This window comes from Danio rerio, chromosome 23, assembly GCF_049306965.1.
Source record: "Danio rerio strain Tuebingen ecotype United States chromosome 23, GRCz12tu, whole genome shotgun sequence".
Taxonomy (NCBI): Eukaryota; Metazoa; Chordata; class Actinopteri; order Cypriniformes; family Danionidae; genus Danio; species Danio rerio.
This window is the reverse complement of record NC_133198.1, coordinates 38,822,125-38,847,434: the sequence shown is the minus strand read 5'-3', so window position 1 is coordinate 38,847,434 and position 25,310 is coordinate 38,822,125. Positions and strand designations below refer to the sequence as shown.

Below are 25,310 nucleotides of genomic sequence, written 5' to 3'. Positions count from 1 at the left end.
AATGTGTTTCCGCCAGTCTCTTAAATCAACTGAATGGATTAAAAATTGTAAAAGTCAATTGCTTAACTTGAATATTTGGCAAGCCAGCACTATAACATCTTCCACTTAATGTCTTTTTGCAATTACAGGTACCTTCCAGGGCCAGTTCACAGGTGGCATGCGGCACGGCTATGGAGTACGTCAAAGCGTTCCCTATGGTATGGCAGCAGTGGTGCATTCTCCCCTGCGCAACTCTCTTAGCTCCCTACGTAGTGAACACAGCAATGGCACACTCCTCCAGCAGGACGTCCCGGTCATCACCACCACCAATGCATCAGGCCAGGAGACTCCAGTCAATTCACCCATGCCTCTGGGCCCATCCCGTGGTGGCTTCGCCCTCACCCTGCAAGTGGACCCAGATGCGGTCAAGCCCAAGAAAAGTGGTCTCTTCCGCCGCGGCTCATTTCTTGGCAAGCTAAAAAAGTCTGATTCCCGCACGTCTCTCTCCAGCCAGAAGAGCAAGATCAGCTTTTTGCGGACTGAGTCAGCATTGAGTTCTGCTGCCAGTGATGCAAACTCCACCATCAGCCTGGGCGAGAGCGAGGGTGAAGGCGAAGGTCACAACTTTCCCCCCGTAGAGGCAGACATTGATGCCACCACCACTGAGGTCTACATGGGAGAGTGGAAAAACGACAAGCGTTCAGGGTACGGGATCAGCGAACGCTCTAGTGGGCTTAAATATGAGGGCGAGTGGCTCAATAACCAGCGCCACGGTTATGGGTGCACCACTTTCCCAGAGGGAGGAAAAGAAGAAGGCAAGTATATCAACAACATGCTCGTGAAGTCTGTGAAGAAGAAGATGATACAGCTGAAGGGCACAAAAATTAAACAGAAAGTGGAGCGCAGTTTGGAAGGGGCACAGAGAGCAGCCGCTATTGCGAAACAGAAGGCTGAAATCGCCAACTCAAGGTAAAGAGCGAATCACTTATCTGCTCATAACTGCTGGTTCCAGATGAAATGATGCCTACAATGTTGACCTTATTCTGTGATGTCATTTTTGTGATTGTTTTAGAACAGGGGTGCCCAAACTTGGTCCTGGTGTCCAGCAAAGTTTACTTTCAACCCCAATCAGACACACCTGGGCTAGCTAATCAAGCTCTTACTAGGCTTTCTAGAAACATCCTTGCAGGTGTGTTGAGGCAAGTTGAAGCTAAAAGCTGCAGGACACTGGACCCTCAGGACCCAGTTTGGGCACCCCTGTTCTAAAACAATCACAAAAACGAGCACACAGCAAGCTTGGACACCCCTGTTTAAGAGCTTCCAATTCAGTGGCCTATATGGAAGAAATGACTGGAAATAATAAACAGCAGAAAACGGTCAAACTATTCGCTCAACAAACAACTGTGTAAATGACTATACATAAAAAGTAGAGTAATATAATGAGAAAATATATGTTTGCAATATCAAGAAGCGTAACAAGCTGTTTTTAAAATCTAAAAACCAATGGAAGTGAAAGAGACCGGAAGTCTAAAGCCAAAAAGATTCCAATGGCTGCGCTTGCTTGTACCTCAAGTATAACGCCCCATTTACACGGGGCTTCAGCGTCAATGCTTGACTGAAGGCATGTCTGAAGTTGGGGCTAACGCGATCGTCATAGCAGTGTCAGCCAATGAAATTCAGTCAGCAATAGGCCACTGTCTAGCTGGTGTATTTGCATACAGCGATCTGATTGGCTGACGCTTCCATCATTGCTTGAAAAGTTGAGCTAGTCCCAACTTCTGCAGCGAGCAACGCCTCTGAAGCGGCGCCAACGGATCCACAATGCAGTTCGGCAACGTCTGACGTCACCCATTCAAAGTGTATGGGAAGCGTTGACGTGTGAATGGGGCGTAAGGGCAATATAGAGACATATAGTTAAAGGCAAAATTATTAGCCCTCCTTTAAATTTTCAAGGAAAAATCAATGAACTTTTAAAATTATTTCCTTACATATTTAATCTTATGGAGAACTTCTCAATACTTTTAATTTTGCTGGAAGAAAAACAGTCTTAATAAAAAAAAAAGTTTTATGTCAACAAAGAAAAATTTAAGTCAACATTATTATCCCCTTAAGAGTAGTAGTTTATAGTAGTAGGCTATAGAACTAACCACTGTTGTCCAATGACTTGCCAAAATAACCTGACTTGTCTAGTTAACCGAATTATTTAAGCCTTTACATTGCACTAAGTTGAATACCAGAATCTTGCAAAATAACTAGTAAAACATTATATGTACTGTCATCATGGCAAAGTAATTTGTTTTTTAAAATTTGTAATTAAAAATTTTGTGTTTAAAAATATGTTAATTAAAAAAATCTCTTGTTTAAATAGCACTTCAAGTATATTTTACAATATTTTTTAAAAAAATCACAGGGGGCTAATAATTTTTCCTTCAACTGTATGTGAGGGAGATCGTAATACTGTATATATGAAGGATCATTTGTGCAGTAATTTGCAGTCATTGATCTGTGAACTGCTAAGGTACCATTGACATTTTTTATTTTGTTGTAATTTGTTGGCTTATGATTCAAATAATAAATAAAAAGGGGATAGCATCATTATGGCTATTATTTTTGTTTTAGAGTAAAATACACAAAATATCCAAACAAATATAATGCACAAGTCATTTCGAATTATAGAAATTATATTTCTTAGTATTATGTTTAAGTATTTTGACTGATTTTGATAAGCAAGTATGTTCACTTCAGTTTTATTGTGAGTTTACAGTGCAACTCCTTTTAGTGAAATTAAAACACAGTAAATATTAGTAAACCACAGTAAAATATAAAACATTACATAAACTATTATAAAAGTTATAAAAAGTATAGAAGCATAATCTTAACTGGCCTAACTTGCGACTTCTCAATGATTATTATTATTAACATTATCATTACTACCACACCCCAAGCCAAATTAGATATCCACTTTTCAGAGACCTGCTAAATAACTCATACGTTAAAACATCACATGTATTACCTGACAATGTTTTTTTAAATGATTTTATATAACATTTGCGAGAGCCAGAAATGAAACCTCCTGATGCCATCTCTGTGTTGTTTCCCAGACAGTCTAAAATCCCAGCGCAAAGCGACTGAAAGCAGGCCACATGTTCAAAGCTTCATCTCTATTGATGGCGTCCTGGTGGAGTCAAGGCTTCGCTCCAGACATGATAAATAGTACCCTAACACTAATAATACAGCTTCCCTCCAGAATAAAATATTTAGATTTCCACACACTCCTGACAGCGTCTGCAGTTTATCATCGGGATGCTTGAGCCTATAAACAGACGGCCAGTTTCAGGTGCAGCCGCTTTGATAAAATCTTCCCTCCTTGTAAGGAGATGCACAAAGCACAAACAGCCTTGAGTTCTCAGCCATCAGATGAATTTATAAATCATTAAAGATGACAACCTACATTTTCTTTTAATCATTTAGCTGAAGATTTTGTTTGAGGAAACTTACACATTTAGCTATTCAACAAGAAGAGGCAGTACACACAAGTAGTGACAGTTATACAAAGGAACTGTTTGTGCTCAGAGAATTAAGTGCTAGAGTTTGGAAGTGAGTGTTTCTTTATATATAGAAAGAGAGAAGAGTGTTTCTACAGGTGGTTTGTCATGCCCACTCACCTGTGAGCCACACTTCATAAATGTGATATGTATTTTTTTTTTTTTAGATATGGAGTGATTGTAAGAATGTGTCTGTAAATGTGAAGAACTGGTGCAAGTGCTAAAGTGTCTGAGAGATGAAATGTTTTACTGAGAGCAGACTTAAGCCAGATTGCACTCCATGACGAGAAACGTAGAGTAACATTGAGGAGTAAAGAGTTCAGATAAGGAGCTCAGTGCTGTTAAACGCCTCTATGTTAATGGATAAGTGTTTTAGCCAGTGCCAGATTGGTTTTTGTGGATGTGAATCTGGTCTTATGGCAATATAAGACAAACAGACTATTGACAGCAATCCAAACAGCTATCTGAAATCAAAACCAACACACAAATGTCTAGTTAAATTGACAGTACTATTCTGCTTCAGGCCGCACGGTGGTGCAGTGGCTAGCGCTGTCACCTCACAGCAAGAAGGTCGCTGATTCGAGCCTTGGCTGGGTCAGTTGGAGTCTCTGTGAGGAGTTTGCATGTTCTCCCCATGTTCACGTGGGTGCTCTTCGGATGCTCCGGTTTCCCCCACAAGTCCAAAGACATGCTCTATAGATGAATTGAATAAGCTAAATTGTCCGTTGTGTATGTGTGTGTGAATAAGTGTATGGGTGTTTCCCAGTAATGGGTTGCAGCTAAAAGGGCATCCACTGCATAAAACATATGAAGGATAAGTTGGTGGTTCATTCTGCTGATTAGATATAAATATATAAAATAAAAAATATATAATAAAATAAAAATAAATAGTAAAATAAAATTAAAATAATATAAAACAAATATATATATATATATATATATATATATATATATATATATATATATATATATAAAATATATATATATATGTATAAATATATAATTCATTCTTTTTCTTGTCGGCTTAGTCCCTTTATTAATCCGGGGTCGCCACAGCGGAATGAACCACTAACTTATCCAGCAAGTTTTTACGCAGCGGATGCCCTTCCAGCCGCAACCCATCTCTGGGTAACACTCACATACACATTCACACACTCATACACTACAAACAATTTAGCCAACCCAATTCACAGGTACTGCATGTCTTTGGACTGTGGGGGAAACCAGAGCACCCGGAGGAAACCCACGCGAAGGGAGAACATGCAAACTCAAAACAGAAACGCCAACTGAGCCGAGGCTCGAACCAGCAGCCCAGAGATCTTCTTGCTGTGAGGCAACAGCACTACCTACTGCGCCACTGTTTCGCCCTTATATATATATATATATAATGCATAATGTATAAATAAAATAAAAATATAAATTTTAAAAATTAAATGTTTAAATTAAATAAAGATATATATATATATATATATATATATATATATATATATATATATATATATATATATATATATATATATATAATAAAAAATTAATATATTAACTTAAATAAAAATAAAGTAAAAAATTAAATCTAAAGTTAAATAAAAAATAAAGTAAAAAAAATAAAATATTAAAATTAAAAAATATATTAAATAAAATAAAATAAAGTAAAAAATAAAATCTAAAATTAAATAAAAAATAAAGTTAAAAAATTAAATTTTAAAATTAAATAGAAAATATATTAAATAAAATAAAAATAAAGTAAAAAACAGTAGTGCTGTCGCCTCACAGGAAGAAGGTCGCTGGTTCCAATCTTGGCTCAGTTGGCGTTTTTGTGTCGAGTTTGCATGTCCTCCCTGCCTTCGCGTGGGTTTCCTCCAGGGCTCCGGTTTCCCCCACAGTCCAAAGACATGCAGTACAGGTGAATTGGGTAGGCTAAATTGTCAGTAGTATGCGTGTGAATGAGTGTGTGAATGTTACCCAGAGATGGGTTGTGGCTGGAAGAGTAAAAACTTGCTGGATAAGTTGGCGGTTCATTCCGCTTTGGCGACCGCGTATTAATAAAGGGACTAAGTCGACAAGAAAATAAATGAATAAATAAATAAAATAAAATAAAAAAATAAATAAAAAAATAAAATATAAAATAAAATAATATGAAAATTATATAAATAAAATAAAAAACTAAAAAAATTACTCTTTGAACCTGTACAGTAAATTGTAGTAGGAAGTTCTTAGTAAATTTACTTAGTATACTAGTATTTTACTAGTATAAAGTAAATTGTAGCTGTTTTCTAACTGAGGATTAAATAAAATGTAATATATTTATAATAATATTAATAATAAAAAAATAAAAAATAAATAAATAAATATAAATTAAATATAAAATAAAACTCTAAATCTCTGTCTGAACCTGTACAGTCAATGCTTAAAAGTTTTCTTTCTAAGATTCTTAACAAATAAAATCAAATAACTGTATCTAAATCTCAAGCTGCTCCTGTACTGATGGCTGTACACCGGACTTCCGTGTGCTGAGCTCAGAGATAATAAATAGTGTGTGCAGAGTTTGTTCAGGGGTCTCTGCTTCTAATGCTGATGTATTTAGAGGAGCGGCGGGTCTTGTGTGGAAGACGAGACTCCTTAGAGGCCTCGGCACCGGGTGTAAATGACGCACGGGCCTCTGGTGTCAGAAAAGGAGGCCTGCCTAAAAAAGGACAGGCACTGTTGCTATATCACAATCACAGGGGAATGTGACAGCTGATAGTCTATTCTGTCCTCTGCTTCTTACAGACACGCAATCCACGTCATACACTCATATAATACATACATATAGAGCAAAATCAATTCCAAAAGTATTGAAATTAAAAGCTTGTCGAATAGCACGAGCTGAAAAAAAAAAATACATTTATGCTTGCATTTTAATGACTTGAATTGCCAGGGTATGTATTTTTAGAGCTTGTATTTTTAGCCTAATCTCACGAGCAAACACAAGTGTTTTACGCTTTGTCAGTTTAGTGGCTAATTCATATGAATTCGTATGAGTTCAGTCATATGAAAATGTACGATTTTAAAAAGGAGGCGTTGCACCCAACCCCACCCTTAACCCCAACCGTCATTGAGCGATGAGGAAATCATACTAAATTGTACGAATTAGATCGTACAAATTCATACGAATTAGCCTCTAATTCAGAAACGAATTGCCGTGAGGTTGCGTTGGTATTTTACATAGCTGTTGATGTAAGCTGTGAATATTTCAACTAAAAATATTTCAAACACGTTTTCATACTTAAAAATTTTATCATTCATATTCAATTTACAGATTTCATGTACAATATTCAAAGGGCAATATTCAGTTCATTTTATTTCAGTTCAAAAATTTTCTTCCATAAATTCAATGGATCAAATTCGGCTGTTAAAATTTGACATTGCATCCGGGAGCGGCAGGAAATGTCCTAATTTTACTCATAATCATTTTATTAGTTATGCCCAAGACATCTATGTTAATAATAATTGCTACTTTTGTGCCGCTTTTTTTCCTCACCTATTTACTGGTTTAAAAACATTAAATTGGTCCTTCTGCTAGTGAAATAGCAGCTGGAGATCTTAAATCTGTTGCTTTTCCTGTAGTTCCCGGAAGTAATGTCGAATTTCAGGACCTGAATTTGAATGACTGAATTTACGGAAGCTAATTTTTTAACTGAAGTAAAATGAACTGAAAATTGCCTTTTGAATAATATACTTCGTATTGTTCATCGGTGTTGAATATTACACATGAAATCTGGAAACTAAATATGAATTATTACATTTTTTAAGAATGAAAATGTGTTTGAAATATTTTTAGTTGAAATATTCACAGCTTAAATAAACAGCTGTGTTAAATTACAGGCCCTAAAAATACATAGATTTACTATTTATAGTTGTGTGCCGGAGTAAAACATTTTGTTGGATTTATTTGTTACTTCTGATTGCATTTCTCTCAAATTTAAATAATAATAATAATAATAATAATAATAATAATAATAATAATAGGAGTGAGATGGTGCCTCAGTGGTTAGAAATGTCGCCTCACATCAAGAAGGTTGCTGGTTCGAGCCTCGGCTGGGTCAATTAGCATTTCTGTGTGGAGTTTGCATGTTCTTCACGTGTTGATGTGGGTTTCCACTGGGTGCCCCGGTTTCCCTCACAGTCCAGACACATGCATTATAGGCCAATTGGGTAAGCTAAATTGTCTGTAATGTATGTGTGTCAATGAGAGTGTATGAGTGTTTCCCAGTAATGGGTTGTGGCTGGAAGGGCATCCGCTGTCTAAAACGTGCTAGATAAGTGGTGGTTCATTCCACTGTGGCGACCCCTGATAAATAAAGGGACTAAAGGAAAATGAATGAATGAGTAAAAGTAATTGAAATCTGATTGATTAGTAACACTGATCTTGGTAAACAAGTACAGTACAAATGAGTTCTTGGTGGATCACATACAGAAATGCGTCAGCGAGGGTGTCGAATCCCCAAGAGGATATAAATTTTGCTCCTCCTGCAAATAAGTGAGAGACCGGCAGATACAGATGTACAACACCCTGCCCACTTCTGAACCCAGCCTCATTTTATTGGTGATTATCAGAGAACATGATACTTGCCTCCATATAGAGATGCTTTAAAAAGCTTTTCGGCATCTTGATGTAAATATTAGCGCTCTGATATTGACACAGATGTTAAAATAAACATATGTGGATATGTAAAAATAGTAGAGTTTTAGATTTTTTTATAAGATTTCTTTGCCTTTATTAGATAGGACAGTATTTAGACAGAAAGCAAAGTTGGAGAGAGAGAGGGAGGTAGGGAAATGTCCTCGAGCCAGGATTTGAACTCGGGACGACGCCCTGACGTGCTACTGCACCATATGTCAGCGCGCTAACTAGGCTATTGCACTGACGAAAGATTATTAGATTATAACTTATTAACAGGGGCCTAATACACCCCTTTTTTACAAGATGTAAATTAATTGTCTGATGTGTAGTGTATGTGAAGTTTCAGCACAAAATACCACAGGGATAATGTTTTATAACTCTTTGAAGCTGCCCCATTTAGGCTTTGACCGTAATTGTGCCATTTTGGTGACTGTCGCTTTAAATTCAAATGACATTGTGCGCTTTTCAAAAGAGGATGAAGCTTCTAATGACTGTGTGTCAGCATAGTGACAGATTCCAGCCATTTCGAATGTTATCACTCGATATCAGTGGTTATCAGCTGATAGATATCAGCTAGTTGGCTCAGAAGACTGTTATCATCCATCCACATGCATAATCAGCTATAGATTATATACGGCAAGTTAAAGAAAATTTTAAAAATAATTTATTAAAATTTCCCATTAATTTTATTTTATCAATGACCACCCCTACCCCAACCCTAAACCCAACCGTCACAGTAATGTAAAACAGATCTGGAGCCTTCTCTGTTAGTATAGCTGATTAACCACAAGAATTATGTATATTATTTATTGCTTTTGCCATTAATAACAAGACTAATATCCTATGCCAATTAGGAGAGATTGATGAGCTGGGCCTTCTCCCACTGCTGACACATACAAAGTGTTTCTGCAGGCTGATTTTGTGAAGTGTGATTATAGAAAAATAAATTAATAAATTTTTACTATTAGAAGCTGGTTATATGTACAGACGGTTGCCACACAATTGTACTTACCCCCCCCCCCCCCCCCCCCCCCTTATAAAAGTGATTTTTGCACAATAGGTTCCCTTTAAGTTGATTGTTTCTGATTTATGTAATGTCAGCTGAAAATAAATGAAGATAAATGCGAATCAATTCATTACAATATTGTATTAATTATATGTAATGATTGTACAGTGAAAAAAACAGCCTAATTGGATTAACTTAAATAAACGACTTCAACTTCTTACACCTAAAATAATTAAGCTTTTAAAACTTATCAATGAAAACCATAATATATTAAATGATAAAAAACTAATTAGTATAGTTGTAGCAAGCTGAAGTAATTTGTTTAAGGCCACTTTTTACAGTTTAGTATTATCTAGTACATACAGTCCATTGTAAATCTGTAATGCTGATGTGTGGTGTAAAATCCAAAGTTGAAATATATGAGGCGACAACATTTTACCATTAATTGATACACTTACTAATGAAAGAACAAATGAATGAACCAAATGTGTTTTAGTGTTGAATGTTAGAAGTACTTTTTATACATAAATCTTTAAATTTACAGTGGTTTGCTTTTACTATGGGGTGACACGGTGGCTCAGTGGTTAGCACTGGCGCCTCACAGCAAAAAGGTCGCTGGTTCGAGTCCCGTCTGGGTCAGTTGACATTTCTGTGGGTTGGTGTGGGTTTCCTCCGGGTGCTCTGGTTTGCCCCACAAGTCCAAAGACATGCGCTATAGTTAAACTAAATAAGCTAAATTGGCCGTAGTGTACGAGTAAATTAGTGTTTCCTAGCACAGGGTTGCAGCTGGAAGGGCATCCGCTGTGTAAAACATATGCAGGATAAGTTGGCGGTTCATTCCGCTGTGGCAACCCCTGATGAATAAAGGGACTATAAGCCGAAGCGAAATGAATGAATGAATGAATGAATGAATGATTTCATTGCTGGTGTCTTATCAGTCGTCTGTCTACAGAAAATGCCATCCGTCACTGATCTGTCAACAAACCACCAGCCACATTCCTACACACAACAGGATACCGCTTCATTTAATCATTATTTAATAGCTTGTTGTTTTTTTCTAATCATGACAATCTCAAGTACAGTACAGTTCAAACTTATACTGACCTATTATAGATATTTATTCCATCAAGAATTTATTGAAGCACCTCCCAAAAATGTAATGCACACATTACTGTAAATGTATATCCATGACACACATTGCTGGAAATGTATATGTGTGACTGAACACAGGGAGGGTCTGAACTTCTCTAAACCCTCCACTGACAGCATCTTTAAGTGCTCGAGTTATTTTGAACCCAGGGTAACGTTACAGTATGGAAAATGTCACAACAAAATGTTTAACGGTGAAGGTTTGTCATGGTAAATGCAGACATGTTACAAAAGCACAACATAATGTAATTGGAGTTTATTTGTATATTTTTGCCATCATAATTTGCCAAATCGCAGACTTGTGAGTTTTTTTTAAGCAAAAGAAATTAACCTTTTGACTGGTAGGCTTAGAATATGTAGAATACAATTATACAAAATAAGGCCATCATTCTGCGTCTTAATCATTGCTTTATGCAATAAACATGGAGATTTTCCAGCAGCTGTAGTCCAGATCTTTAATGTGCATATTTGTATCACGTTTACTCAAGCTTTAGATAATTCCAACATTATAATGTCCTCGAGTTGTGCCAACCACTTGTACGTGTCCAGGACATACCTGTCAACTCTACCGTTTTTACCGGGATTCTCCCATATTTTACAGTTTTTTCCCATTATGATCCCATAAAGGTATTTTCCCATATTTATTTTTGAAGGGTGGCAAATAAACATTAAAGGGCGCCGTTGGTAAAAAATCTACTTTTCAAGCTGTTTGGACAGACATGTGTTGGTATAGTGTATAGACCGTCATATTGGTGTGAAACAAACACACCCAGTTCTTTTTTTTTTTTTTTTTTTTTTCAATTTAACAACATAAAAATGGTGGACCAACTGGAGCGGTTTTCAGACCGACCGCAACTTGACGTAGGAATGCCTTCCCCCACCCACTGAATTGATTGACAGGCTCGCGTAGCATGTCCCGGTAGTCACATGTATAATCATGTCAACAAGACCAGACGTGCGCAAAGCAACCATGAATAAAAGGTCTGTTCAGTTCGCTAGGATCATCAAACGTGATCAAGAGTAAGTTTCACATGTTTAAAATGTTTTAAAACAGAACATGTGTGTAATGAAGTACAGTAATTCACTTCAGCTTTACTTCATCAGCACAGCCGCGTGTCAAAGCAATTATAAAAGAAGACGCTTCAATCCCAGTTTGTGGACGTTAAATCAGGCTTATTTTGTACACTAACATAACAGATATCCATACAGCAGTGGAGATAAGCCTGTATCATGTCACATATGCGTGCAAAAAGAGTGGAAAGCTAAACGCGCTCTGTCTGTCAGTGTGTGTGTCCGTCTGTATTTGTGTGCGTGCACACGTGAACTTTGGACATTGACATTGTGTTTGTGCCTCATCGATGCATCTCCACAACAAATACTCATTGGTACAGTTCTTACAGTAGTATTTCTCACAAACGCTACGTGAGATCTTCTTCCTTAGTCTGTCTGTCTGTCTGTTGTCTAACGCAGCCGAGGGAGGAGATTAAGGTGCACAGAAAGGCACGTAGAAACAGTGGGCGGGCCGAACTATCCTTAAAGGCGCAGTACAACTAAACGGCCCCCTGGTGGAAAGTGTTAAAAAAAAGGATCTTGTAAAAGGTATAATGAAAAATCTGATGGGTGTTTTGAACTGAAACTTTACATACACATTCTTGAGATGCAAAACACTTATATTAAACCTGAAAAAAGGGGTAACCTAGGTGCCCTTTAAAGAGTCGAGCCTCCCTATACGCAACCCATACCGCTGAACCACCAGGGGCCGCCCCTTGCTCTTAAATGTGAATCTGTTCTATGCTTTCGCTTTGTTTAGGCATGAAAACACTTTAAAATAAACATAAAAATGGTGCGATCTGTCAAACGGTAATGGGCGGGAATCACTCAATTAGCTTATTCCAACGAGGTGTGCTATTTGCACTTAGCCTAAATAGACACTACAAAAATCTGCGGTTGTTGTTAGATCAGATACGTTTGCAGCCGGAAGTTAACAAGAATTATTTATATTATTAATTAAATTTCCCATTACTTGCATTTTATTAACAACTACCCCAACCCTAAACCCAACTGTCACAGTAATGTAAAAACAGCGGTTTTACCCAATATTATTAATGATATGCATTTAATTACCAGACATATTGCATTTCATTTACTCCCACCCCAATCCTAAACCCAACAGTTACAGAACTATAAAAATATAAATTGTTTTACAGCGTCGCAAAAAAGATGCTGTATTGATGTGCGAATCCGCTGCCATATCCAATCTAGGCTTTACCGAACTTTACAATGTGTTCAGTTTTAGTTTCCATGGAAGCACATCAAGCTTCAAAGCATTAAAAAAAACCATGGTTTTGGTTTTAAAATCTGACAGTTCTATGGAAAACACATTCTAAATTCTGTACATTCTGAATCCCATATCTGGAATAGTATTCAAGGGGGCACAGAAATAAAAATCACTTCCTGGATCGTACTGTTCAAAAGGGTTACATTTGTTTGATGTTTATTTGTCCAACAATACAGCTGAAACAGGTGTTCTGTGTCTGCAAAAATGCTTCTTGATTTAAGAATTCAGGGAATCACTTTATTTTGATAGTCCCTTTAACACATTCTGTTGAATTTAAGTTACATTGTCCCTATACATGCCAACATTGGATTATAAATAGAATGTTAGGTTGGGGTTAGAGTAAATTGACATGTGCTTGCAAAGTTTCTTATAATCAGTTAAATGTCTGTTGAAGGAGCAGTATCAACAGATATTAAGCAGACAGTCTACTAATACTCAAATGAGAAGTAATTGGCAAGTAGCTGCAATGCAAATTTTAGTCAACCAAACGTGCAATATAGACAACCATCAAAATAAAGTGTTACCAAATTCTGATATTTGGACTAGAAACAAGACAAAATCTAAAAAAGAAAAAATTGTCAGCAGGGTAAAATTACACCATATAACTGCAAAAATGCTTTTCTTACTAAGATTTTTTTGTCTTGTTTCTAGTCCAAATACCTAAAATAAATAAATAAATAAAATTCCTAAGTCAAATAGAATTTTCTAGACAAGCAAAACATGTAGTCTTCTTTTAGGAAATTAATTGAGTTTTTCCCTTAAAACTAACAAAATGATCTGCCAGTGGGGTAAGCAAAATAATCTTGTGTCAAAAGGAAAAACATGATTTTTTTGCTTACCCCACTGGCAGATCATTTTCTTACTTCGTTTTTGTCAGAATATCTAAAAATTCTTAAAATCAAGAAGCATTTTCAATACAAGAAAAAATATTTATGGTTTTGTTTTCAGAAGTAACGTCAAAAGTTAAATGAGTTTAACTTTAAAACAAGCTAAATAATCTGACAATAAAGAAAATAAACTTGTTCTTGGCTTGAAATAAGACTTATCCATTGGAAAATTATTTGGTTTATTTTATGGGGAAAAAAACAACAAAACTTCAATTTTGTCATATTTCTAAAAATGCGACACAGTGGCGCAGTACTTAGTGTTGTTGTAACACAGCAAGAAGGTCGCTGGTTCGAGCCTTGGCTGGGACAGTTGGTGTTTCTGTGTGGAGTTTGCATATTCCCCCTGCATTTGCGTGGGTTTCCTCCGAGTGCTCTGGTTTCCCCCACTGTCAAAAGACATCCGGTACAGGTGAATTGGGTAGGCTAAATTGTCCATAGTGTATGAGTGTGTATGGGTGTTTTCCAGAGATGGGTTGCAGCTGGAAGAGCATCCGCTGCATAGAACATGTGCTGGATAAGTTGGTGGTTCATTCCGCTTAGGGAACTCTAGATTAATAAAGGGACTAAGCCGAAAAGAAAATGAATATTTCTGAAAACAAAACTATATATTTTTTAAAGTCTAGAAAATGCTTGATTTAAGAAGGTTTAGATATTTAAAGTGCAAATCAAGACAAAAACTATTAGTAAGAATTTAGCAATTTACAGTGCAATAATTCATAATATAAAACAAACCATTTTAACTACGCCTTAACAAATATAATCAGTGTATGCGGTGGAGAATAAGGTGTAGTCTTCTCATAGCCACGTCTCTCTCTGTGAGGAACAGGGTGTTAAAAGAGTGATTTATTTTAGTTCCAGCTCAATGAGTGAAGAGGACACCCTCCTCTGCTATAAATAACCCTCTGCCATACGACCCCCAACGCTTCTTCCTCTCATATTTAAGTCAAACGCACTGCGAACCACATGAACTCTTGGGTCAGTGTGTTTTTTCTCTAGAATATTCTTCAGCATTATTATTGTTGTTGTTTTGCCGAGTTCCTGCTCTTACTGAGTTGGTCCTGCATGGGATTCTTAAGTGATGTTAGCATTGCTTTTTATAGTACAGACATCTGCTAGCCCATCTCTCCAAATAAAGCCAGGGTGTCTTGGGTTGCTTTGGTTTGACTGGTAAGATATGGGGTGAAATCACTCGAGCCTTTCCTCTCAGACAGAACAAATGAGGTCAAATGTTGGCATCTCGGACACACTACAACAGCAAACTACTGTAATAATTAAACTGAGCTTTCCTTTAATAATGAAGAAAATAAACCTTAACCTGTGGGTTTGTACACTGCTATTAAATGTGGTTGTTCTCTATTCTGTTCTTGTAAACACACACACAGCTCTCTTCCATAACTGAATTTAAACCAAAGTGTGCAAGCTCTTGCGTTTGAACATGTATCCGAGTTTTCTCTGTGACGACAGACTGGAAGAATACATATCAATGGAGAAAAACTAAACAAAAAGTCCATAAAGCAAAACAAAACAAAAAAGCCTTTTAAAAGAGTGCTGCTGTGGACGGTGGTTTAAGTTCAATAGGTTTGTCCAATATAAGGGGTTCTTTATTTACCCTTATGTTAATTTGGACTATAACAGTAGTGATTTAAACAATGTTTTTAGCGGAAATATTTTTTTGTTGTGGTTACCAACTCACAAGAGTGCTCAATCAAAATCAGCTGTTATTTTGTATCAGTGTAAAACAACTCCAATATAACTTAACTTAAAAGTTGCAGTCAGCAGGGACAAAACTAACACACAGGTGGGGCAAAAACAACAACAATATTTGCTAGATTTACTGGCTTAATCTTGCTTATTTTAAATTTATCTGACTATGACATTCTTAATGTTAACTGTAAACATGTTTTGTACTTTTTTTTTTTTTGCAAAAAATATTAAACATGATCCTATTTTAAATTTCACTTTAAGCAAATGTTTCAGAAACAATCCAACAGTGCAAATGTTACAATTTAATGCATATTGCAAAGGCAATATGCATTAGGAGCATCAACACACTGAAGACTCTAATGTGGAAGTGAAACATAAGGTTTGGCTATTATAAGTGGAACATTACTAACAGTCTTACTGTCGTCCCTACAGGAACTATTGCCATTTAAACCTGACCTATTTTTAAACTAGAAAAACTCAGATTTTAAACTCACTGGATGTGTTATTGTACTAAATAACCCGTAGGTTGATCATTAGTGTGTGACACATGAAAAGAGAAACACAACTTGCTATAAGGAAAAAAAACTGTTACAATAATTTTCTTTCTGGACCTAAAAACAGAAATTTGGAGCTACCTGCAGGACACGGTCCCTAAACCAGGAGAACTTTTAGCAGCTCCATGAAGCGTTGCATGCAGAATGGGCTGTTATTGTCAGGGCTTTGAGAAAATCACTTTGTTACTTTTGTACACATTACCTCCCCTACTGGTCAGAAAAACAATTCTTCATTCTGTTAAACCCTTAACCTTCTAGAACTAAACTACTTTTGTATTTAGGTACTACTATGCAGTCTCAGAAAAAAAGGTATGCAAGCTGTCACTGAGGTGGTACCTTTTAAAAAAGTGCAAATTTGTACCTAAAAAGGTCCATATTAATACCTCACAGGTACATATCAGTACCTAAAAAGGACAAAAGTGTTTCTCTCAAAATTTTCAGGTACTTATAAATACTTTTGAGGTACCAATATGGACCCTTCAAGTACAAATGTTTACCTTTTGAAAAGGTACCACCCCAGTGACAGCTTGCGTACTTTTATTTCTGAGAGCGTATAACTGTGAAGGTACTATTATGTACCCTATAATGTTACCTTTTAAGGTAACATTTGTAATCTGTAAGTGTGCATTTCATTTGAAATGAAAAGAAATTAACTTAACTCCCAGCATTCACCAGTATTTGATATAATACAACTAAATAATGCCTTTCCCCTTTTTGCAGAACGGCCCATGCCAAAAGTAAAGGAGACGCTGCAGAACAGGCTGCTGTAGCCGCTAACAATGAGTCCAGTATCGCTCGAGTGGTTGCCAGAGAGCTCTCTCCCTCTTTCCATCAACCAGGTAGCTACAGTATACGACTTCATTGCACACATTGAAAGGAAATAAGGCTGGTTAAAATCTTACTGGTGAAGTGACAGTGCGCTTGACTAGAAGAGATAGCATCTCACAAGAAGACAATGTAGCAGGTGTGATCATTAATCTACACAAAGTCCGAGTTACAGCATTCATTTCAGAACAAACTACATGCTATTGAAATCTCGAGCCCGGAAAACCCTCATTTAAACTGCTCTGAGTGTCTGAAACATGATTAGATTGCTGGGACACAGGCCCTTCAGCAGCTCACCGTGTTCTTCAGTCTGTCCATCTGAATGGCACTGCTAAGCTCTTGACGGTTTTATTTTGGCACCGTCTGTCTCAACCATCTTAGATGAAACTGTAGAAGAGCACAACAAAACATGCGTAATTATAGTTCATCGCCTGTTTTAATAATAAACATGGCATGTTTTTGTGAGCCTGCATTTGTTTTTTATGAGGTTATCATGTCATCTTAAACTATATTGCTGTTATCGTGTCCCCTATTGGTTGCATTTTTGGCTTATCTACCTGTCAGCCTGAACTTGTTAAGATGTTGTTCTTTTTTTTGCATTACAGTCTTTCGCTTTTTTGTGAAAATATGTGATAACTATTCAACGTCAGGCCGCGAGGCACTAAATTTAAATATACACTCAAGTATACCCTCAAATATGCATGCATTTCCAATTATCTCAAAATTATCAGCACCCGTAAAGAATTTTAATCAAATCTAAAATAGCCGAAAAACTGTTATGGTTATTCTGTCATCAATTTTTTTTTGTGATACAACTTTGAGCATGACAGGATAACAGCTGCCAGGAATGACAAATAAAAATAGCCTCAATTTAGGAGTTAATAAAAAGCAAGTTAAGATAAATTTACCACAGACTACACAAATCTTCAGAGTACATAAACCTACCTTCTGTATCAGTCAGCTCCAGAGCTAGAGGGGGCAGCAGAGCGCCTAATGGCACAAGATACACAAAAGCAGAAATAATATTGTTAATATGTTTAAAATAGGATCATGTTGATGTAAAATGAAAAAAAAAACAAGAAAGAAATTGACACTATTCGATTCGGCCAATTGGTTTAATAACCCACTATTTTAAATAACATGCTACATACATGGCTGTCAATAGCTGCGTCCCAAATCACGTACTTGTGCACTATTCTACGCCATTTTGTAGAATAGTGTAAGTAGTGTGTTCACACTGAAAACTCTAAAAATAATAAGTGCACTTTAATTACCAGGATGATGCACTCATTCAGCCGGTAAAATTAAGTGTGGAATAATGGACACTTCACGCACTCAACAACCGCTGGTTTGCTCACTATCGGGCTATCGGGCGCACATGTTGGATAACTTTATTTATTTTGGATGGTAAAAACAAAATTCTCCTACAAGAGTGATTATAGCGCCACCCGATGGTGAATGCGGTTATACTCATGGCAGGTATTATTTGATAATTCAGTCGTTTAATTCACTGATTTGGCAACCGTCAAACGTCATGAGGCAAGCGGTTTGAATTTCCGCTAAGTAAAAAAAACATTAGCGTGCCATTTGGGATGACACTAAATACATATACTATCCTGTTGAGTGTGCAAGTGCATAAGTACATAGTACATGAGTGAATAGTGTATCAATCCCGTTCACTGCCAGATTTGACTACTTATCTGAACTCACAAAACCAGATGCAACCAGACAAGATTTGATGGGTGAACATTAGTGTGGGTGGCAGAGTTTTGTAGGACTGTCTCAAAATGGGTGTAATGAAATAAAGAAAAAAGGGACTTAATTTAGCATTTATATAACACAGAAGGATGCACAATTAAAAAGCCCTTTCACTCAGATGTTCCCTTGCACAAGTGTCGAACTGTTGCACACAGGTGACTGTTTGTATGTGGTGGAAGCTCGCTATGGGTGTAGCCTTTCTAAAAATGTCAGCCTGAATCTCTCTGATCACTCTCTGTGACCTGTTGACAGTTTATTGAATGAAGACAGTTAACAGCCTTGTATCTGAGTAAGTTACTAACCTAACACAAATCGTGGGTTCAATTAAAAATGTACAATGGACCACAGAAACATACTTGTTTAATTCAGTGGGCCGCAGGTTTGATTATAAACAGTCCACCCTATACACAACATTTTTCCAATTTTTACTAAATGTGATGTGAACCTTTCTGTTTTGAAATAAAATACTGAAATGATATTGAAGGAAAAATTAAAAAACTGTACAAATAATCTTTATACCGGTCATTCAAGAATGATTATGCATGCATTGTAAAATTATAATCAGCTACCAAGGCTTATTGATGTGTCCTCCACAGGTCCTGAGTATATTAAAAAGCGAGCCTTGCAGGAGGTTGCAGAGAGCAATGAGAACATGGAAACAGGCATTCACGAGCCCTTGTTGGCTGAGGACTCCCTGCCAACACCTCCGGAAAGCCCATTCATGCATGAGATGGAAGGTCTGAGACCAAGCTCCACTCCTGCACGCACCCCCTCACCCACCCTAGTCATTGTCCCTCAAGCACCAAGCAAGGATGATCCTCACCTCTTGAGCCCTGGGAGCTGGAATGGAGACAAGGTCAGTAGGGGCAGTGCTAGTAAAAGCAGCAGTAGAGCAGGTAGTCGGCCAAATAGTAGACCCATCACTCCTGCTGCTGCTCCCACTCCAGATGCTGCTCCAGAAGAACACTCTGCCCCAAGTAGCAAGGTCCCATCTCGCACCCCTAGCCGCCAGAGTGCCAAAGTGGAGCAGGGTTCAGACATGGAAATCAAAGCTCTGCAGAAAACGGACATAGAGTCAAAAGTGGCAGAACCTGCCCCTGTTGCTAAACCAGTAAGAACCAACCTCATCCTTCCCAATGATGAAGAAGAACCACCACGTCCTGCACCCAAGCTTTCGCCCAAAGCAGCCACACCTGAGCCAAAGGCAGCAGAAGTCAAGCATAGAGCTGACACAAGGCAGCCCATAAATGAGCGCCCTGCTTCGATGACAGAAAGCAAGCCTGAGTATAGGACAGACGTCAGGGAGGAGAAGAAATTTATCAACAAAGTTGAGCCTAAACCTTCACCGAAACGAGAACCAAGCCCTGCCCCAAAAGCCACACCAAAGCCTGAACCCAAGACAGTGCCTAAACCAGAACCAAAACCTGTGGTCATGCCGGTTGCAAAACCTGTTGCCAAGGTGGAGGCCAAAACTGAAATAAGGCAGAGGTCTATTATGAAAGCCCCGAGTGAAATGACACAACCGTCTATGGAGCTAGAAGAGGTAAGGCTAAAAAATATTCTTTGCTATTACAAATTGGTCTTTGGATGCATCTAAGTGAAGTTTATTTATAAACTAATTTCGAAAGGATCACATGCTTATGATTGCTTGAGGCCGGTCCTGCATTATCCAGTTTATGATTCACCAATCAGACGATTCCTAAACCACTATAAATACCCTAAGTTCCATATAAGAGCCTTCTTTGTTTTAAAGAATCCCCCTTCCACCCCTACTCCTCCTTCCCTAGATGGGTGACATGGTGGCCCAGTGGTTAGCACTATTGCCTCACAGCAATAACATCACTGGTTTTAGTCCTTACCAAGTCAGCCTACGTTTCTGTGCGGAGTTTACACGTTCTACCCGTGCTCACGTAGGTTTCCCCCGCGTTCCGCAATTTCCTCTCAGTGTCCAAAAACATGCAACTTAAGTTAATTGACTTATCCAAATCGACACCATAGACATGATCCTAGTAAGTAGTTATCTCTTAAGAGCACTCACTATCTGTTCAGTAGCTACTACAGCAGGGGAGTTCTCAAGATCTACCTGAGCTCCAACTCCCCTCTCGCCTTGCAAACAGGAGGGAACCCCAGGCTCAAGGATCTTATGAGCTCAGGGCTCTCTCCCAGCACAGCACACCAAACAAGCTTTATAATCAATCATCAGCTAAGTGTGAACTCTTGAAACATCCTAAAGATTGAAGACACTGAAATATATAATTTTCTTTCTATGATAAACAAACATGGCATTGCATTAATCTTGTTTTACTCAGTCCTACTTTTCTAAATGCATTGATGTTTCTGTTCCAGTTCTTGAATTTGAATATTTTGAATGACTAGACCCTTATTTTGTTGCATTACTATTTGAATATCAATTCAGTGTACAATGGCTCACTTATCTTAGCTTTAAACATCCTTCCAGTAGGCCATGTTACAAGAAAGATCAATCGTTTCAAGCAGCTCATGGGCATGCTAGACACTACTCCAGAACACAGACAGATTGTGCTCTTTGAAATTGAGCCCCGGCTCTAGTGCCTTGATCACATTTTTTACAATCATGCATAACTTCACAAGGCAGAACCCTCAAAATGACAAATTCTCACCTTCAGAGAGCCACATGAGGTCCGTCAGAAATTCAGTATCATATTGCATCACAGCGTCCTCTTGTGGCACACTGAGCATACTGATGGGCTGTTCCTAGTATGGAAAAAAATATTTGCAATGGATAAAAGGTCTCTTGTACACAAAAGATTAAGGATTTCATGTCTATGGTTTTTTTCTGAGCTGTAGTGTTGCTCAAACCCCCACCAGTTGCACATTTTACACAGTTTTCTCAACAAACATGCCAGAATAAACTCATCACCCAATTAGACTGCAAGACTTAAAAAGGGTGACCAGGGAGACCATGGGGCGGACTGGGTCTAAAAATCAGCCCTGGCACTGTAGCCACACCAGCCCACATAACCACACAGACACAGCCCCACCCACCGACACTCACATTCAATACTTATATTGGTGTACAGATGGTAAAGTTATACAAGCAGTACCATATTTAAGAGATATTTAAACATTTAATGTATGTGACAGGAACAAAAACAACCCATTTAAATATGCAATCATTTCAATCATTTTCTTTTTGGCTTAATCCCTTTATTAATCTGGGAACCGCCAGCTTATCCAGCATATGTTTTACACAGCGGATGCCCTTAAAGCTGCAACCCATTACTGGGTTACCCAATTCCCAATTGGCCTACCCAATTCACCTATAGCATGTGTTTGGACTTGTGAAGGAAACCAGAAGGAAACCCACACGAACATGCAAACTCCACACAGAAACACCAACTGACCCAGCTGAGGCTCGAACCAGCGACCTACCCACTGCGCCACTGCACTGCCCCCTTTCGACACTAGTTCAGTTAATTTTATGTATTTGGCAATGTCTGACTTGACTGCCTTTCCCTTTTTATGGTCCATCTCTGACAATTAGCTTGTGTTTTACTTACTGTTTGTTTGACATTCTTGCCAGATTTTGATTACGTCTGCCTAACCTCTGATTGGGTCGGTCCATCTCGAAACCAGCCGGTCGTTGCTGATTGGGCCAATGCTTAACATTTATTATTATTCTTACTATCATCATCATCATCATCATCATCATATTAACATCTTGCAAGAGATAAAAGCTGCCTACATGTAAAAACAATACATATGAAAAATAAAAATAGCTGACCGGCCCACATTTAAAAAATGGTCCGGCCTTTCTGGCATTTGCCAGAATTGCCAGATGGCCAGTCCCCCCCCTGAGGGAGACATCTAAAATGTGCAGTGGTGAGGGTTTCCCTGAACAGTTTTCAGAAGCACTGCACTAAAGTACCTTCTCTGCACTTGATTGTAAGTTCCTACAGACCTTTATTAGTTACTTCAGGTGTGTTTGAGTAAAGATTGGACAAACTCTTTTGGAAAGTAAGAGTAGATTTGGACACCCCTGTGTTAAAGTAGTGCTTAACAAATATGCACTCGGCATGTCTTATTTATTTAACACACCTTGTTTAACTTTAATCAGCTTATTAGGGGAGACCGCTAGTCATTAGTCAGCTAAGAAAGACATCCAACATATGCAGTGGTGGGACCCCAGAATAGGTTTGAGAAACCCTGAACTACATTTAAATTTAGCAACCGCTTTTAAACAAAGTTTGGGGTAAGGACTCACCTCAGTCTTGTTATTGAAAGTGAAAGAGAGTGCTGGTCGTACACTCCTTCCACATACAATCCCTGCCAATGACTTTTGAATTACAAGTCCAACTCTCTAAACCAGGGCTTTCCAAACTCGGTCCCGGAAAGTTTCTCCAACTTGCTTCAACACACCTGCCATGACGTTTCTAGTATATCTAGTAAGAGCTTGATTAGCCGATTCATGTGTGTTTGATTAGGGCTGGAGCTAAACTCTCCTGGACACCAGCCCCCCAGGACAGAGTTTAGACACCCCTGCTCTAAACATTAGGCTATGGCTGCCTTAAAGCATTGGTGTCCATTTCTGCTCTAGGACCAAGCCATTGTAGAGTTTAATTTCAACCTATTCAGCACAATTGCCTGCATGTTTCTAACATTTCTAAAGACCTTCATTATTTAGTTCAGGTTTATGTAGGATCAGACCTAAACTCTGCAGTATAGTGGATTTACAAATCGTTTTGGACACCCCTGATTTTAAATTAGTGCTTCACTAATATTTCCTGGCAATGCCTTCTTCATCTAAAACACCTGATTCAACTCATCAGCTCATAGTCATGAGTCAGATAAGAAAGACATCCAACATATTCAGTGATGAGACCCCAGAATAGGTTTGAGAAGCCCTGAACTACATTTAAATTTAGCAGATGCTTTCAAACAAAGGTTGAAGGACTCACCTCAGTCTTGTTACTGAAAGTGAAAGAGAGTGCTGGTCATTCACTCCCTTCACCTACAATCCCTGCCAGTGACTTTTTAACTACAAGTTCAACTCTCTAAACCAGGTGTGTCCAAGTTCTATCCTGTAGAGTTTATCTCCAACTTGCTTCAACACACATGCCAAGAAGTTTTTAGCATATCTAGCAAGAGCTTGATTAGCTGGTTCAGGTGTGTTTGATTAGGCCTGGAGCTAAACTCCTCTGGACACCAGTCCTCCAGGACCGAGTTTGGACATCCCTGCTCTAAACATAGGCTATGGCTGCCTTAAAGCAGTGGTGTCCGTTTCTGCTCTGGGACCAAGCCATTGTCCAGCAGAGTTTATTTTAACCTATTCAGCACAATTGCCCAAAGTAACTTTCCTAAAGACCTTAATTAGTTTATTTAGGATCAGATCTGAGCTCTGCAGGATAGTGGCTTTAAGAGGGCAGTTTTTGACACTACTGCTTTAAGACAGTATTTCACAGATTTGCTCAGATTTGTTCCCACCACCACTGCACATTTTGTTTAACACTCTAAAGCTGCGGTCACACTAGAGTTTGTGTGTGTGAAATTCTGTCTTACATCGCTGTGAAAAGGAGCCGGATTAAACAAGATTATTAGACATTAAAAAAGTGAGCCATTGCTCCATGTTTTAAATTTCTGTCCAGAGAGGTCATGTTTTGATCCTCGATTGGTCTCATGCAGTCAAGTGATGTGATTTCGCAGGTCAGAGTTCACCAAGCCTAAACTTTGCACCACAGCAACCTGCGAAACAACTCATGACTCTGCGTTTCCGGTCAGACGCATTCGCATGCGTATGAATGGAAGTCTATGGGAGGAAAAGCCCAGTGTGACCACAGGTTAACACTCAATTCAACTCTTAAGCCATTATTCACCACAAAACTAAATTATTTGTGTCAAATAAGGGCAACATTCATTGTTTGTGCAGATGTGGGAGACCTTCTTAGAAGAAGAAGCCATCTTATTTGTTTCAACACAACTGCTTGGGATTGCCTATAGCTATTTCATTTAAAGTTAAATTCTGATTTAAAGGTAGCTTTTTAGCAATTCCACAAAAAATATTACCTGAAATGCCATCAGTTGATTATTTTACTTTGCACCAAGACTTGGAATCTATGGCCCTCAAGATTTACTGTGCTGCAAAGTTTACTTCCAACCCTGATTAAACTTACATACTTGCTTTCTAGTAATCATAAAGGCCCTGCTTAGCTCATATATTTGACTTGTGTTGTAACTAAAGCCTGCAGGAAAGTGGATGTTGTTGCAGATCCCTAGTTTACACAATAGACACTCAAATTTTTTTACTTTTTTGTTCTTCCTAGGGGCCAAACACAATTATGATCTGCATGGTTATATTCCTGAACATCGGTTTGGCGATTCTTTTCGTTCACATCTTGTCTTGAGGTGACAAAATCTAAGGTAAGCTCCTATCTGATGTATTCTTGAGTGCAATTTATATTAAGTGCACCTGCTATTTTGTCTTTCTAAAAACACTGCAGGCATTATTACACATGCTTTCTTTCTAGCCAAAACCATCCAGGTGAAAGAAACTACCATGGGGAGCTGTGAGGAAGCACTGCGCTCCATTATCGGCTCTGTTGTTGCGTTATCCAGTTTCAGAACAGCCCTCCTGAGCTACTCTGAAGATGGTTGCCATCTGTAATTGGACCGAGTGCTCCCAAATGATCAGTGTGCCTCAGTGCCTGAACATTACAGAATGAAGTATTTCTGCACATTTGCTTTGTTTCTAAAAGGTACTGCTGCATTTAACAGGTCTGTTAAAGTCTATTGCAGCTGGAGCTGAATCGTCTATAATAAGGGCTAATTCACGTTGTGCACGTCACGTTCTATAAAGCAAAACATGTCACTTGGCATGTAACATTCATCTCTGGAGAATAAATAAGTAGTTGTGATGGTAAAAAAAA

General features: G+C 38.1%; 1 protein-coding gene and 1 long non-coding RNA gene across 2 annotated transcripts in view; one reads left to right on the top strand and one right to left on the bottom strand.

Moving 5' to 3' along the window:
- jph2 (junctophilin 2) overlaps positions 1-25,310 on the top strand; it is a 34,586-nt gene extending 9,276 nt beyond the window's left edge. Inside the window, 5 exon segments of the mRNA NM_001089364.1 lie at positions 129-948; positions 16,546-16,664; positions 19,005-19,951; positions 24,708-24,804; positions 24,912-25,310. Coding sequence (NP_001082833.1) covers positions 129-948; positions 16,546-16,664; positions 19,005-19,951; positions 24,708-24,788 — 1,967 coding nt within the window. The 3' untranslated portion in view covers positions 24,789-24,804; positions 24,912-25,310.
- On the bottom strand, positions 14,101-19,760 carry LOC141380530 (uncharacterized). Its single transcript, XR_012398663.1, has 2 exons — positions 17,596-19,760; positions 14,101-17,037 (listed from the first exon to the last, which is right to left on the bottom strand). It is a non-coding gene; the product is annotated as an uncharacterized lncRNA (long non-coding RNA).